Raw genomic sequence first — 17,709 nt, 5'->3', positions numbered from 1 at the left:
GTCTAGATGAGTTGATGTACCCCCTGGAAGATCACTGGGTTCCCCCAGGGTACGTGTGCTCCTGGTTGAGAACCACTGCCCTAAAGTAAGAGAACTCCCGTGGGTCTGATGTCGGAGTGGTGGGATGTTTTCTGGTGGGAACTTTTCTGGTGTCAGAGCTATGGATCTGCAATGCCACTGTTAACACGGGCTTCAAACACACTGGCGCCAGCCATTCATCACAGCCTTAAGTCTCCTAGATTTCTATGCCATATTTTCTCTGTGCCCACAGCCTGCCCTCTATAAGATGCCACACCAGTGCTCTCTGACACTAGGCCAATCCTTTAATCCTCATTATGAGCCCCTCTAACAGCATTTCAGGGCATGTAGCTTCCAGGATCCTTTCAATTCCCTACCCGCTACCCTCACCCCCATGTTTATATTTTTATTCCTGCCACCCAAAGACCCTGTTATTTAGGGACATCCCCACCCCCCAGCCCTCCAAGTCTTTCAGTCAGGAAAACTGGACAGAGCCCCACCTCTGCCTGCCCTTGTTTAAAATACAAAGCTCTCCAGCAATAGCTCAGAAGGCTATAGTAACCCCACAGGACACAGCAGTATCCTGGGCCACGCCTCTATTTACCTCAGTGTTTTTGTTCCTGTTATAAGGTGGTCAGAGCCATGCAGTGTAGATCACTTATTGCCTCTCCTCCGCATCCACTAGGGATCGGGCTGTGCTGGGTAACTGGGAGCTAAAGTGAGATCTGGTACCACTAGAGCCCTAGGACAACAACACACAAACCCCACTGCCATAAGGAGCACCAGCCGCAACCTCAGAGTACTTGGAGCATCACTTGAGGCTCTGTTGGGAGGGTGCCATGCCCAGTCCCCGCATACTTCTGGCGTGTCACCAGGCGGTGGCACAGAGTGCCCGGGCCCCTCTGCAGCGCTCTGGGGCCAGGCGGGGCGTGACGGCGGCTCACCTGGATGTGCTTCTCGCAGTCCGTCTGGTGGTGCAGCAGGAGCTCGCTCTCCAGCAGGAAGCGTTTGCCGCACTTGTCGCAGATCTGCATGCGGCTGTGGGTGACGTTCATGTGCTTCTCCAAGTACCAGCGGTTGTTGAAGACGCGGGGGCACTTCTTGCAGGGGTATTGCTGCTTCTCCTCCAGCTTGACTTTCGGGCCCAGCCCATCCTGCTCCTTTTTCCTCTTCCTCCCACGCTGGCCCTCCTCTTCCTCCACCACTTTGGCTAGATCCTGGGACCTGGTGGACATGGTGGACTTGGTGGCCTTGGACGACCTGCTCCCCCTGCGGGGCTGCCCAGATTTTTCCCTTTTCACTTCACACGCCTCTTCGTCTTCCTCCTCTTCCTCCTCCTCCTCGGTGGTCTCCTCCAGGTCTTCCTCTTCGCTGTGCTCCTCCTCTTCCTCCTCCCCCACCTCAGCATCCTCCTCCTCCTCCCCCACTTCCTCATTCTCCTCCTCCCCTTCCTCCTCAGTGTCACGTCCATCCCCGTCTGGTCGGGTGATCACGGCGGCAGCTTCATTGGCGGTGGGCTTCCCTTCCGTCCCCTTGGAGACATTGAGGGTTTGGTTGTTGAGGTTCACCTCCACAATGATCTGCTCCCGGTTGTAAGAGCCCTGGCTGTCCAGATCCTCCTCCGACTCCCCACCCTCTATTTTACACATGGTGGCCAGGCCACCGTCCTTCTCCTCCTTGTAATACTGCTTGGCAGCCACAGTCGGGAGGTGCTGGTTCACGCCTCCACCCACCCTGTCCTCTACTCGCACCGAGTAGGGATCAGTACCTTCCCGGGCATAGATCTTGGGGTGCGGAGAGTCCACCTCTTGCTTAATCTCGCAGTAGTACTGCGGGGGGACGGCGTTGCCGCAGGCGTCGGGGGGCAGGGCCATGTCGCTGGCCATGGCCAGGCTGAGGGACCTGGTGTTGATGAGCTCCTGGCAGGAGGAGGCGATGTTGCTCATCTGCAGCACGGTGGCGGCGTTCAGGACGTCCTGCACATTGCAGGCGTTCACCAGCAGCTTGGAGGTGTAAATGAAGTTTAGGATCTGCTGGAGGCCTTGGGAAGTCAAGGCCTCCAGGGAGAGCTCTACCCGCTGCAGCTGCTTGTTCTGGGTGAAGAGAGAGTGGAAGAACTGGCTGTAGGCGGCAAGGACCCCCTTGTGGGCAGGGAAGATGCTCTTCTGCTGAACTAGGACGATGTCCACGTCGCACAGGTCCGGCTGAAACAGGCGCTGCTCGTTCAGTCTGTCCATCAAACACGTGAAGTGGAGGGCTACATCCTCCACCAGAGAGTATTCAGCGGAAGGGTAGTCAGTTGTCTTTTCAACTATCAGCTGCAGAGAGAGAGAAGAAAGGAGATGCAAGAATTCAAGACTGAAAAAACCTTTTCCTTTAAATGGTCCCTCCTTTCCCTTCCCACAACAGAAGCTAGATGCCAAGGGAGGCAGCTTAACCTAGTAGTCAGACCACCACACTGATAACAAATACACCTGGCTCTACTCCGTGACTGATAACTTCTCCGTAACATGGCCCTGGGCTCCACCACCTCCCCCGTCTGTCCCCTCACAATTGTGAAGAGGGAACAATAATATCTGCCCACTTCCATAAAGTGCTTTGAGATCCCTGGATGACAAGCACATTGCAAGTGTCAGGCTTTACTATGATCCGCTGCCGTGGGTCTTTGACCTGAGAGAATGGGTTGTCCCCATCTCCTTACCCACCCACCCTGCTCTGGTTATCTGTGCAGTCTGAACTTGGGACCTCCGGATTCAAAAGCATGAAGCTCTGCTACCTGAGCTGAAAGCCCAGGTCCATAAATGCAATAGCTGACTCAAACCTCCTTACAAGGTCCAGCCACTAGAGGGAGACAAAGCCCCAGGTTGATGTTAATATGAGTTCTTCAAGAATTTGGCTACACAGTCTCATCCACAGTGTGAAAGGGGAGTTCAGGCCAGTTCAACCCTTCGTCCGTCTGCGGAAACTGTCAACGATTTGTGACAAACGCAATTTGCGGCTCAACGGATGCCTGTTCCCTGGGAACTGGATTGAGAACACCAAACCTAGGCCACCATGAATGGCGAAACGCCCTCCCCACCCTCACTCCATCAACTTTCAGTCATTACCATTCCAACGCAGCCCTGAACAGGCTTAAATGATCATTTGAAATGGAGACGAAGGCGCACCTGAGCCACTAAGCAAAGGGGCAAAGTCACTTGGACTATGATTGCAGAGACGTGGCCAGAGCTGCCTGGTTCAGACACAGATCAGAATGCCCCCAACTGGTGGGGTGGGGGATTTGGGTTCGGATTGAGGTCCATCTCCACTATAGCACATTAGATACTAGTATCTTCATCCCTGATATGCCCCAAATGCCCAGAAGGAATGGGCCCAATTCCCAATTGCTCTCTTGCGGCACTTGAGGGAGGGACAGAGAATGCAGATAGGGGGTAAAGAGGACTTTAAGCTACCTTTGCACTCCCCATTATGGCTGGTCAATGTTTTTCATTCAAAACTTTTTTTTCCCCTCCTATGAAAAATGGCTTTGTTGTCAACACAGAAACCTCCATGGGATGTATCGGTTGCCAACAACATTCTTCAGGTTCTCAAATGTCAAAACAAAACCTGAAAGTTTTCAGCCCCAAAATCAAAATATTTCTGTAAAACATCTGAAAACAAAACAAAAAAAATCCAGATTTTGGCCAAAAAATTAGGATTTTCCAGTTTTTTGATGAAAATTTGGGGAAAAAGTTCTTTTGCAGAAAAATTTCAACGAAAAAACGAAACAAGAGTTATTTTCATCATAATTTTTGCAGAAACAAAAGACCATTTCCCAACCTGCTCTGCTGCCTGTGTTGTGGGGCTGCTCAGGGACCTGCCGAGCTCCCACCGTATGGCAGAGCAGCCTCGGGGCTGTACAAAAAACAGAATAGTCCTGGGGCAGTGCTCTCTGATCACGCCTCCAAACTGCTTCCTAGTTAAGAGCTGGTCAGAAAATGGGCTTTTTTCTACAGAAAATTTTGATGAAAAAAAGAATAATTTTCTCCAAAACCCCACATTTTCAACAGAAAAATTTGACTCCTTGGCAAAAAAGCAACAACTCAAAATATTTTAACGAAAAACAGAAATATTCCACTTTGGATACACTGCCCTGGTGCCTCATGGGAGTTGTAGTTCAAGTACCGCATGCTCTTATTTCTCCTCTCTAGGCCGGCCTGCCTGGTCTAACGGCGAAGCACTGGAATGGGTTACCTAGGGAGGTGGTGGAATCTCCTTCCTTAGAGGTTTTTAAGGCCCCGCTTGACAAAGCCCTGGCTGGGATGATTTAGTTGGGGATCGGTCCTGCTTTGAGCAGGGGGTTGGACTAGACGACCTCCTGAGGTCCCTTCCAACCCTGATATTCTATGATTCTATGATCCCCATGATGCCATTTGTGGCTTTCAGTCAAAATATTTCAATTTTTGGGTCTGTGAGTTTTTGACCCCCCCCAAAAGTGTGTGTGTAGAAAGCAGACAATTTCTGTGAAAAACTGAATTCAGCTGAAAACCCAATTTTCCATCTAAACAGTTCTGATGGAAAATTTTCCACCAGCCCAGTCCTCCGATGCTGGGGCTGTGAGCTAGGCTGTCGGAGAGCTACTACATACCAGCCAGGCAGCCTCGCTGCACAGGAGAGCTTGTTCCAACCACTTTAAGGCTCCCTCTATGCTCCTAGAGTGGCTTAAAGCATCCTTAGCATAAGTCAGGCCTGCTGTCTTCAGAGCACTTTATAGCTTTAGCCCCTTGGTTCTCTGTTTCAGCTGATCAAAAATCCACCATAATAAAGTCATGAGATAAGAGCGTGCCCAGGAGAATCTAGGCCTAGCTACTAGACAGGCATGCATGCCGGATTGCTGGCCTCCCCCACCCCAACATGCAGCACTAACTAATCTCCGTTATTAGAACTGTTGTGCTTTTTATTCGCAACCCGTGGATTAAAGATGCCTCCTAACAACTGCTCTGAGAAACGCAAGCAGCAGTGGGCTCCCAGCGAAAGTAATTCCAGCCGTATCTGTGAGCGGCAATTACCTTCCAGGCTCTTGTGGTCCTGGCAGAGGGGCAGTGCGGGAGAGATTTAGTCAGAATGTGTAAGTAACCTAGAACTCTGGATGAAGATTTCAGATGCTCGAAAGATTAACCCTTTCCCTGCCCCAGGTACAAGGTATCACTAAGGCATTGATCTTCCTGGTACCCAGGTGCGTGCGTGTGTGTGTGTGGGGGGGGGGGGGGGGAGAAACAGCCTAAATACTCAATTCAATTAAGAACTGGTGACTTTAAGCCTAACAAAAATTTCTAACCTGGGTGGTCTGAAGTTAGGCACCTAAATTCTTATTGCAGACACTTGATTTTCTGAGATGATGAGGACTAAGTCACACACATGAGGAGCCGAGTCTCTGAAAATAAGGTGTCTAAATAAGAATTTAGGAACCTAACTTTAAATACCCAAATCTGAACATTTTGGGTAAAATTTCCAAAGGAGCCTCTAAGTCCCACTTTCCAAAGTGATGCAGAAACCTAAGTCCCATAGACATTTTCAAATTTTACTCGTTAGCCTTAGGACAAATAAAGGAAACATACACACATGTGTGCCACCTACTCACCCTGTGGAACTCACTGTTGCAGGAGAGCAAGTCAAATACTACAGCTAGCTTGTTTCAAGAAGGGTTAAGTCATTCTTATGACCCACAACTTTTACAAGCATGCAGGAGAAGATCAAGGTGATCAGATTTCATGCTTCAGGGCTGACCACCAGGGTCAGGAAGAAAATATTTCACCACCGCAGAGCACAGCATTGCACAGCTGGCTAGGTGCCTCATGCAGTGTTCTTGCTTTTGGAGAAGCACACAGCTCTACCTCATCCTTCACCACCTATGACCACACCACTGCCACCAAGACGGCCCTGTGCTCGGACCAGGTCAGTTCATGGATGAAGAACAGCTGTCTGAAGCTGAACCCGAGCAAGACAATGGTCATGCTGGTGGGCAGAGAAAGCATTCTGAAGAGTCTGCTGCCAGCACGGTGCAGTCTCCTTTGGTTAAAAGTACATCCCCACAATTGGTCAATTCAGACTGTGGTTTAGGAGTGCTCCTGAAATCCTTGCTGATGCTGAGCTCTCACAGAGCAGCATCCATGAGTAATGCTTTTAATCACTTCTGGTTGGTGCTGAGACTCGGTCCTATCCTAGCAGACGGTGACCTAGCCTCAGTTATTCACCCTTCCATCACCTCTCAGCTGGTCAAGAGCAATGGGATATACCTGGGCGTGAAAACTTCAGTGCTTAGGAAACTCCAACTAGTACAGAACGCTGCAACACAGACTACCATGAACCATCCAGCCTGTCCTCTGCTCTCTACACCGGGAGAAGAGCAACTCAAGCTCAAAGTCTCTGTCCTTATCTTCAAGGCGCTCAATGGCCTGGGCCCAGGATAGCTAGAAGTCTGTCTAAAGCTCCACAATGAAGACCGTGGTCGACAACGCTGCTCCTCTGGCATAATGGAACTCTCTATGATCAGGGTAAAGCTCGTCTGCAGGAGACAGCTTTCTGAGGGGCTAGTTCGAGACTGTGAAATGAACTCCCCCAGGAACTAAGGGCCGTTACAAACCTCACCACCTTCTGCTCCCAGTGCGAGGCGCATTTCTTAGACCTGGCCTTCTGTAATATAAAACACAGAGCAACAGGTATCGATAGTAAAAAAAAAAAAAAAATTACACAAACTGCATACGCTTCTCCCCCGGGGAGAGGCTGAGAGAACAAACAACACGTGGCAGATGTTAGTCGCTTAATGCATGACTGGAAGACATTCAGATACTACAGTGATGAGCGCAGTATAACAACCTATGTAGAACAGCAGAGACTGAATGAACGGACACAGGGAAAGTGCCATCAGATCAAAATTGAGGCAAGTTGGCCGTAATGCCAGGGGAGAACAAAACCAAACCACAAGGAGATCCAGAGCAAGCCAATGGCTCATGTTCATGGTGGAAAGGCCAGAAGGGATCTTTGTGATCATCTAGGTTCACCTCCTGCGTAACACAGGCCACCATAGTTCGCCCAGTAATTCCTGAATCAAGCCCAGTAGCTGCTAAAGCTTTACTTCTAGAGAGAGACCTCCTATCCGGATTTAAATCAAATAGTAACAATCCTCAGCGCTGACACAGTGTTTGTCATCAGTGGATCTCAAAGCCCTTTGCAAAGGAGGTCAGTATCAATATCCCCCTTTTACAGATGGGGAAACTGAGACGGATGGAGGTAAAGTGACTTGCCCAAAGTCGCTAGCAAGCCAGCCGCAGAGCCAAGAATTGAAACCCAGGTCTCTTGATTCTCAGGTCAATGGTCTATCCACAAGGCAGCACCGACCAAGACTCCAAGTAGTAGATCATCCGCCACGGCACCTGCTGAGCTCTTCTAAGAGCTACGAGTTTTTCAGCCACTAGCTCAGTGACGCATCAATTGCATTGGGAGGCTAAAAGGAATTAAAATTGGAGAGCAGCACAGGATGTGGCCACGTTCCCAGGTATATGGAGTGCCCAGGTAAGCAAGACCCTTCCTGCACAGAAAGAGTCATCCAGAGCACCAACCCTTGTCAGCAGTCTTAGCAAAGCCTCCAAGAGCTGAATGGGCCCAGAGGACTGAACTCCCCTCCCAGCTCGTGAAAAGCCCCTGGCTTTTCGAGAGCATGTTGGCTGGCAGGGCAGCGTGGGTGCAGTTTGTTCTGCATTCCGCCATTCCTGGTCTGTGGCCAGCTGAAAGAACTCCCACTGCAGGGCTTCCACACAGCTCCTGGAGGGTACATTTATAAGCAAGGTTATAAATGGTTCTGATGATGGACAGACGGGAATTTTGTCCCCCCGACTCGGTAATCATAGAATATCAGGATTGGAAGGGACCTCAGGAGGTGGTCATCTAGTCCAACCCCCTGCTCAAAGCAGGACCAATCCCCAATTAAATCGCTTGAGCAGGAGGGCAGCGTGATTTTCCAGCTGCGAGAGCACAGCCCCTCCAGCTGGGAATTAACGGGTGTTATGTGGGCGTATGGAGAGGGGGGGCTTTCACACAAGCCTTGTCTGTTTCAGAAGCAGCTCTGAAGACCAAGGGCGCGATTCTCCTCTACATGAATGTCCCCTTGGCCCCACACTGGCAGTGTAAACGGGGCCTTACAAGGAGAGTAAGCTTACATCCACCTGAAGGCTCCTATACACTGCCAGAGCGATGCCAAGGGGCATTGGCGTAAATGAGAATTTACTCGACAAGAGTGGCAGCATGCAAGTGCTATGCTCCTTCCTGCTTCACATGGGCTGTGACAAAGCGGGATCTGGGGGAAGGGCATCACCGGGCACACACACCACACACATCTCACACTAAGTCTGGGGAAAGTCACAAGAGAGCCAGCGTGCCCTCGGCATCCATCACCGCGGGCTGCAGCAGGCACAGCGTTCCTGCTCAACCCAAGAGCTGGAATTTATAGTAAAAAGTCCTGAGGGTCAATTTGGCTTCTTTCCTCAAACCACAAAAGGAACCAGACAAGCATGTAGGCTTGTAGTGATTTCAGCTGCTTCCCTCCCCTGCTACTACTTAGCGTCTCTGAGCTTAGCAAGATCAGAACCTCAGCGGCGCTCAGCGTTCCATACGGCAAGTCAGCCTGCATCCTGCGGCGAAGTACTGCACCGTACACACACCCACACACAGACACACGTTACAGTGAGATAAGCCCAAAGGCTGCAGACAAGAAACAATGATTGTCTAAAACACACACACGTGGGGAGCTGGGGCTAGAACGCTGGTCCTACAGTTCTAGGGGATAAAAATTACAGGCCTTTATTACTTCAGAGCGCCCACAGGTGACAATAAGAAAAGGAGGACTTGTGGCACCTTAGAGACTAACCAATTTATTTGAGCATAAGCTTTCATGAGCTACAGCTCACTTCATCTATCCATCCATCCATGGCCAGTCTACATGGGAAAGTTTTTTCTATATAACCTAAGGTGTGAATGTAACCAGAAATAGCCATCCTGGTGTAACCCCCTGTGTGGGCATTCACTTATTCTGGTGTAAGAGTACTTTTTTTTTTTCAGTTTAGCTCATGCTGCTTGGGACAGTGTGTAAGTTAAACTGAGAACAACCCTTTTATATAGCAGAATAATAGAGCAATTATACACTGAAGATGATGTTCTATTACCAGTATAACGATACCTGGATAACTGCTAAAACTTTCCCACATAGAAAAGCCCTTAAAGCATTTATGCAGCTCTCATCATTGGGGTATCTGAGAACCTCGCACTATTTACTGTATTTCTGCTCACAACACCCCTGTAAGGTAGGGAGTGTATTATCCCCTCTGGTGAATATGGAACTGCCCTGTGAGAATTTATTACTGCTGCATGTTGGGTCTGGCTATCAGGATGGCGTTTTCCATGTTTGGGTTTAAGTAATTCTTACTCAGCCGAGAGTAGAGGGAAGATGGAGAAGATGACCTAGACAACTACCATCTGACACTGAAGACTGTTAAAGGGACAATGCAAGGACTATTAGTCCAGTGATGCTAGCTCAATCCCACACTGAGCCTACCTGACTGGATGGACCAGCACGGCCAAAGCTCACCAAGACTTGAATAAGCCTCTCTCTCTAAATCATAGAATATCAGGGTTGGAAGGGACCTCAGAAGATCATCTAGTCCAACCCCCTGCTCAAAGCAGGACCAATCCCCAATTTTTGCCCCAGATCCCTAAATGGCCCCCTCAAGGATTGAACTCTCAACCCTGGGTTTAGCAGGCCAATGCTCAAACCACTGAGCTATCCCTCCCCCTTCCTGTAGGACGAAGAAGGCTGGCAAGATTTAACAGGACAGACAGAGTCTTGGGGAGTGCAGGGGAAACCAGACGGCAACTAGAATCAGACCCAGGAACCCACTGGGCGTGTTGGAGATTCTAGGCCAGGCAGCCCTTCTGGGATGGTAGACCTTTAGGTAAGATAGACGTGTATATGCTGTTTGTTAATGTAAAATCATTTTTTGTCTAGTGCTTGTTCCTACTATTAAATAAAAATCACAAGGTTTTAAGAAGGTCACTGGCTCTCCATAGGAAGAAAATCAGGTGCCTGCACCCAGCTGGACCTGCAAAGGAAGAGGTGGTGTCACCAAATCATGGTCTGCGAGGGGAAGAACGGGGAACTCCACCCGGGGACAGGAAAAGGGCAAGAGGCCCAGAACCTGAGGGGCTACCCTCAGGGGGGCCAGAAGTGCAGCTTGCCCTGCAACCATGACATCCTCACTTTCGTCAATTCCAAGGCCAGAAGGGTCCACTGTGATCACCTGGTCTTACCTCCTGCATTCCGGAGGCCAGAGAACGCCCCCACCCCCCCACAAAAAAATTCCTAGAGCAGATCTTTCAGAAAAACATCCTATCTTGACTTAAAAATTGCCCGTGATGGAGAATCCACCGTGACCCTTAGTAAATTGTGCCAATGGTTAATCGCCTTCTCTATTTAGAGGTGGGGAATTGAGACATAGAAAGACAAAGCGACTTGCCCAAGGTCACTCAGCAAATCTGTGATAAAGCAGGAAGTTGAACGCAGATCTCCCAAGTCCCAGTCTAGCCCCCTAACCACTGCACTGTGCTACCTCAGACAGAAGTTATACATCCCTTGTCTACAACGAGCCCACAGGATAACGTCACTTGCTCATACACCCAACGCTAGTACATCACAACGTATACTAGCTTCTAATTTTTACTAGGCTATGTTTCCCATTTCCCCCCCACACCCGCCCCTTCACTTCAGTGCTAAGTTACGTGGCTACTCTATCCAACACGGTTTCTCTCACTGTTATGGAAGATGGCATTCTCTTCTTGACCCCCTAGCCGTAAGTACATACCTTGCAGAATGAGAGGGCCCCGGCACGGTGAAGAGTTCAAAACCAAAAGGTTGGTCTTTTTCACATCCATTAAATGAAGACTCAAAAGAAAAAAAGCTGTAAGCAGGGAATGGAAGCTGTGCTGTTAAGCAACTGGGATAACTCATCCCCTCGTCCCCCGCTCCTCTGCCCAGCAGGGTCAGCAAACCATCGGAACAAATCAATAGCGACTTCTCAAGCTAATGGAAAATAATGGAAAATACGGCCAATGTTGCTCAGCCTCATGAGTCAAGTCTGGTTTTTTTAGCCACCTGCCTGGGAACATTTTCACTCAGGGCTCCTAGGTCAGCCCCAGGATGGATTTATTGAAGTCAGTGGGGGTTTTACTGCTCAATTGAAGAGCAGCTGGCCTAGCTTCCTCTATGTTCTTGGACAGAGAACAGGGCGCAGCAAAAGTTCCCGCAGCGGTCTCTCAAAAGGTGCTGCATTCTGCCTGCCAAACCCACACACCTGTTAAAGGCAATTACGCAATTACAGGACACAACACTCCAACTCCCATTATTTAACTAATTATCAGCCCTGGTTAGGAGGATTTAAGCTGTTGTATTTCTTGTTGCCTAAGGCAAGGCATCACCTGGAAAAATTTAAAGCCAGGCTGGAGCTGTTTAGTAGCAGCCCGAGGCTGGAGAACAGTGTAATTGGTTGCTCCCTCTCGAGCTGTACTTTGCTTTTCTTTTGAAGGTCAAGGTCCCTAGATCCTACAATGTGTCTTGCAGCTCTGGGGCACTGCCAGACAGGGATCTAATCACCCCCAGCGAGAGAGAAACCCCTCCATCTTAGGCGTCCGCCACCTGCGACTGTCCACAGCTAGCACAGCACAGGGTATTTAAGCAGCAACTCTAGGAATACGTTCATGCAGCCTAAGGCCAGACAGGACCACGACAATCATCTAGTCTGACCTCCTGCGTCACCCAGGCCATAGAACCTCACCCAATTTCTGCATCCAGCCCTGTTTGAGCTACAACAACTCTTTTAGAGAGAGAGCAGTCTTGACTTAAAGACTGCAAGCCATGGAGACTCCCTGGTGTTCCTAGATAAGTTATTCCAATGGCTAGCGAACAGGAGCAGCAAACAGGGAAGTTCTGCGAGGGAGGCAGATACACCTAACAAACAAATTCTCAATTTAGGCCAATAATCGCCCCCCAAAACAAAGAACAAACAAACAAAAAAGACCCCTGCCAGCGTAAAAATAATGCAGGCAGAAGTCCCGCAGCAGAGTGGGGGCAGTCCAGTTTATTGCACCAAATGCAGCATGTGTGATTACCTGTCTTGTGGGCAGGCAGCAGGCGTGTGCATTTGGTGCAGGTAACTCATGGCCCCCAGAGACCGAGCACAGGCTCTGGAGACCAGAGTGGCTAAACTGGAGGAGCTATGGGAGACAGAGAGGTACACCGAGGAGACTTTCTGGGACGCTGTTGAGTGGTCCGACCCCCAGACTGACAGCCTCTGTGCTTGTTTGGGAGGAAAAAAGTCTTGAGGAAGAACATCAAGCTGGAGTGGAGGAAAGGATCCCACAGCTGGGACTCTCCTTCCAGATGATGTTATGGTATCCCCTCGCACTGAGGATACCCCTCCTGGGGAAGGGACCCCCATTATTAGGAAGAGACAGGTAATAGTTATGGGTTCGTTGGGTTTGTGATGGTGGGGAGAACCGCATGGTGAATTGCCTGCTGGGTGCCAAGGTTGCAGCCCTCTTGAGACATCTAGACAGACTTATGTGCAGTGCTGCAGAGGATCCAGTGGTCATGCTACATGTAGGGTTGCCAGACGTCCGGTTTCCGACCAGAACACCCGGTTGAAAAGGGACCCTGGCGGCTCCAGTCAGCATAGCTGACCGGGGCGTTAAAAATCCTGTCAGTGGCACAGCCCTGATCCCCCTCCAGCCCTCCGAACTCCTCGGTCCCAGCCCGGAACACCCTCCTGCACCCCAAACCCCTCATCCCTGGCCTCACACCAGAGTCCGCACCCCCAGCCAGAGCCCTCATCCCCCCGCACCCCAACCCCTTGCCCCAGTCCTGATCCTCCTCCTGCCCCCCAAACCCCTCAGTCCCAGCCTGGAGCATCCTTCTGCACCCGAAAACCCTCATTTCTGGGCCCACCCTGGAACCCGTACCCCCAGCCCAGAGCCCATACCCCCTCCCGCATCCCAACTCACTGCCTCAGGCCAGAGCCCCCTCCCATACTACGAAACCCTTGGCTCCACCCCCCCAGCCTGGAGCCCCCTCCTGCACCCCAAACCTCTCATCCCTTGCCCCACCCCAGAGCCTGCATCCCCGAACAGAGCTCTCACCCCCCCCCTGCATCCCAACCTACTGCCTCAGCCCGGAGCCCCCTCCCACACCTTGAACTCGTCATTTCCAGTCCCACCCCAGGGCCCACACCCACAGCCGGAGCCCTCACCCCCTCCTGCACCCCAACCCCCGAACCAGCCCGGTGAAAATGAGCGAGTGAATGAGGATCGGGAAAGTGAGCGAAGGAGGCCCTGGAGAAGGGGCGGGGCCTAGGAGGAGGGGCAGGACAAGGGTGTTCAGTTTGGTGTGAGTAGAAAGTTGGCAACCCTAAAGTAGGACAGAGAGGTCCTGGAGGCCAAATTTAGGCTGCTAGGTAAGAGAGCAAAGTCCAGGACTTCCATAGTAGCATTCTCAGAAATGCTTCCAGTGAAACACGCAGGGCCTATTAGGCAGAACTGCAAAGTCTCAGCGTGTGGAAGAGATGATGGTGTTGGGAGGAGGGATTTAGGTTTGTTAGGAAGTGGAGAACATTTTAGGAAAGGAGGAGTCTCTCTGGAACAATGGGCACCACCTAAACTAAAACAACAGATTCCTGACATGTAAAATTAAAAAGTCCGGTTGCCAATCCTCCAGGATTGCCCTGGAGTCTCCAGGAATTAAAGATTAATCTTTAATTAAAGATGGTGTCATATGATGAAACCTTTGGGAATACGCCCAGTCAAAATTGGCAACCCTAGGGAATGCTGACAGGTGCAGAGGATCACATGGTTTGGACAGAGACATCCTTTTGGGGAGGATTTATTAAAAGGATACTCTGTATTCTAGTAAAGAGGAGAGGATAGACATTGGTAATGTAAAGGTGGGAACTGAAGAGAAACAGTCAAATGAAAAACAGTCCCATTCAATTACATCACATGAAGGCAGAGAACTAAATACTGACACATTTTATAAGTGCTTGTATACAAATGCTAGACGTCTAAATACTCAGATGAGTGAACTTGAGTTTCTGATCTTACATGAGCATATAGATATAACAGGCACCACAGAAACTTGGTGGAATGATGAGAATCAATGGGACACAGAAATATCAGGGTACAAAATAAATATACAGGAATGGCAGGGTAGATCGATCTGGTGGGGGAATGGCACTATATATGAAAGAAAGCATAGAGTAAAATATAGCAAAAATCCCAAATGAACCAAACTGTACCATAGGATCTTTATGGATAGAAATTCCATGCTTGAATAATAAGAGTGTAGCAGCAGGAATATACTTCTGACCACCCGACCAGGATGGTGATGGTGACTGTGAAATGCTCAGGGTGATTAGAGATGCTACAAAAACAGAAAACTCCATAATAATGGGGGATTTCAGCTATCCCTATACTGACTGGGTACATGTCACCTCAGGATGGCATGCAGAGATAAAGTTTCTAGACACCATGAGTGACTGCTTCTTGCAGCTCCGAGTCCTGGAACACACAAGGGGAGAGGCAATTCTTGATTTAGTCCTAAGTGGCGCACGGGATCTGGTCCAAGATACTGAACTGCTCGGTAAAGGTGAACACGATGTAATTACATTTAGCATCCTTGTAGGAGGGAAAATACCAAAGAAACCCAGCACAGTCGCATTTAACTTCAAAAAGGGGAACTCCATCAAAATGAGGAAGCCAGATAAATGGAAATTAAAAGGAACAGTTACAAGAGTGAAATGCCTGCGAGCTGCATGGAAACTTTAAATACACCAAAATAGAAGCTCAAACCAAATCAACAAAACCAGTAAGGGAGCCAAACATGCCACCCTGGCTAAGCAGCCGAGTAAAAGAGGCTGTCAGAGGCCGAGACAGGGCACTAACTGTAGCGACCTGGTCCCTGACCTTGCTGCAGCATGAAGAAGGCTGCAGGCTCAGCTATGAGCAATTGAACACTTTCTGCTGGGGGATTGTGAGCAACTCAATGGTGATCACTGGGCTAACGATGGACTTGGGAGGATATACGGGGAAGGAAAAGAAAGAAAGGGGAGGCGCAGGAAAAAAAACAGAGGAAAAATCATGACTGGTGGAGAGAAAGTGATTAAGGAAATGTTATTTACCCCTTCACATAACACACAAACCAGGGGTCAATGAATGAAATTAACAGGCAACAGGTTTAAAACAAACAGAAAGAAGTATTTCTTCACACCACACACTGTCAACCTGTGGAACTCGTTGCCGGGGGATGTTGTAAAGGCCAAAAGTGTAACTGGGTTCAAAAAAGAACTAGATAAGTTCACGGAGGATTGATCTATCAATGGCCATTAGTCAAGATGTTCAGGTTCGCAACCCCATGCTCTGGATGTCCCTAAACCTCTGACTGCCAGATGACAGGGGATGGATCACTTGATGATTACCTGTTCTGTTCATTCCCTCTGGGGCACCTGGCATTGGCCACTGTCGCAAGACAGGATCCTGGGCTAGATGGATGATGGGTCTGACCCATATTGGCCGTTCTTATGCTCCTATTCTTATGTAATGGTTCATTTCCCTCGTTGTTAAAAATTTGCACCTTATTTGTAGTCTGAAGCTTCAGCTTCCAGCCAAAGAATCTCATTATGCCTTTTCCTTATCACCTTCAAATCTGCTACTGACAACCAGCGCTGCCTACTGCAGAGTGCGAGACCCTCTCATATGCCAATAAAAGGACAGTTCTGGGTGGGCCTGCTCTGAGGCCCTTTACTACGCATTTGCATTACAGTAATGCCTAGAAGTACTCCTGCTTGGTGCTCTGCAAAGCACGTAATAAGACACAGTCCCTGCCCCAAACAGTGCACGACATAAATAGTTAGGACAGGTAACAGGGTCGGGGGGAAACAGCCCAAGATCACACTGCAGTGCAGTTTAAGAGTTGGGAATAGAAACACCCCTCTCCCTCTAGGCCAGTGTCTATCCACTAGACAGCACTGTCTCCCGTATTTGACAGAAGAACATTTGAAGCAGAGGTTTCATTTGAAATGTTTGGAGCAGGAAGGGGGTTACAAAAGAAATGGCTTTTTGGTCAAAACAGACATTTCAGTGCGAATTTGGGCGGGGGAAGGGAGTGTTGACTGAAAAAAAACCACAAACCTGAAAAATTCCGATTTTGGGGCAGAAAAATTGTGGGGTTTTCAATGAAACACTTTTGCAGCGTGTGGGTGCGTGTCGCCTGCCAGGATTATCTGGGTACATCTCATTTAAGGATTCCCTTGCCACTGCGGGGGCCTCAGGCACTTCAGTCCTTCCTGTGGCACATAATAGCCTTCTGTGGGCTATAACACTTGGGTCTCATTCTGGTTGTTGGGTTCAGTGTGCGGGTGCTGGGTGGCAGTGGTGGCCTGTGATCTACAGGAGGTCAGGCTAGAAGAACTGGGGGTCCCTTCTGGCCTTAAACTCCACGACTCAAACGTTTTCATCAACATTTTTGGTGGGAATAAAAATCATCTCTTGAGCAGCTCGAGCGTGAAGGCCAGCAAGCGGGGACAGGACAGGCCGACCCATTCCACGTCTGCTTGGCTCCACTCTGACCCGTACAAAGGAGACCTAGGGGATGTCCATGCGGCAGACCAGTACTCTCAGTTAGTGGAGAGGAACAAAGCTTTTCTTGCCCGTTTTCCTTTAGCGGCTTTGGGCGTGGAAGAGGTGCCAGAAGCGAGAAGCAGCAGGCTCTTACCGACGGAAGCAAAATACCTGAGTCTGATTAAATCTCCCAGAAACTAAAAACAATCCGAGCCCAACCGCACTAAGAAATTGTTTTGAAAATATTGGGGTGGATTTAAAGAAAGACCCGAGGGCCCTGTGGGGGAGCAGGGAAAGGGCCAGGGTGGCATCCATCATCCACCCCACTGCAGCTTATGAAGGCAGAAGCAGACGGGCAGGCTCTTTAGGAGAGCGACAGGTCTCACTGACAGTGCCTGACAGCTCTGGTTTTTGCCCGCAAAGCTGCAACCAGGCTGCAGACCCACGGTGAGATCTGTGGCTCTATCTATGATGATAAACTGTATTTTTTTTAAAAAAAGGATCGTTATTTGGATAGCACTGTGCGTGTGCAAGGCGCTGTGTCATTACTAAAACAGGAATTCACTAGAATCTAGAATGCAGACTGCTTGCCAGGGAAACACTTGGAATGCTATGTGAGTTGTGGAGGGGGACCCTACCTTACTGAATGGACCTGTGTAAAACTCACCCCACATATAAGCCAACCTCCTGTTGAGTGAGGATGAAACTAACAAGCAAGTGATGCCGATATAAGTCGACCTCCACAGTTGCAGCCATCTCGGTGCTGCCTTGTTCCTCGTAACAAATTCATTCTGCACACGTGAAATCCGCAACCCCCGCTCGTATTTTATCCCACCAGGCAGCTCTAATCAATCCCAGAATCAGCGATGACAACGCACGTCTTAGCTGCGTCCTGCCACTGACCTAAGCTTTGCTTTTTAGCAACAGATTTGCTCGTTATTAATATCAGATGCTTTCATGGTCTCTGTGACATTGCACTCCATTTGGAATACACCCACGTGA

At 49.5% G+C, this 17,709-nt stretch overlaps 1 protein-coding gene across 2 annotated transcripts in view; it reads right to left on the bottom strand.

Moving 5' to 3' along the window:
• Positions 1-17,709, bottom strand: part of ZBTB47 (zinc finger and BTB domain containing 47) — a 98,109-nt gene that overhangs the window by 24,911 nt on the left and 55,489 nt on the right. For both annotated transcript variants that reach the window (XM_077808449.1, XM_077808448.1), the window contains exon 2: positions 963-2,336. In XM_077808449.1, coding sequence (XP_077664575.1) covers positions 963-2,255 — 1,293 coding nt within the window. In that variant the 5' untranslated portion in view covers positions 2,256-2,336. The remainder of the gene's footprint in view (positions 1-962; positions 2,337-17,709) is intronic.

Source organism: Eretmochelys imbricata, chromosome 2 (assembly GCF_965152235.1).
Source record: "Eretmochelys imbricata isolate rEreImb1 chromosome 2, rEreImb1.hap1, whole genome shotgun sequence".
NCBI lineage: Eukaryota > Metazoa > Chordata > Testudines > Cheloniidae > Eretmochelys > Eretmochelys imbricata.
This window is presented reverse-complemented; position numbering and strand designations above follow the sequence as displayed.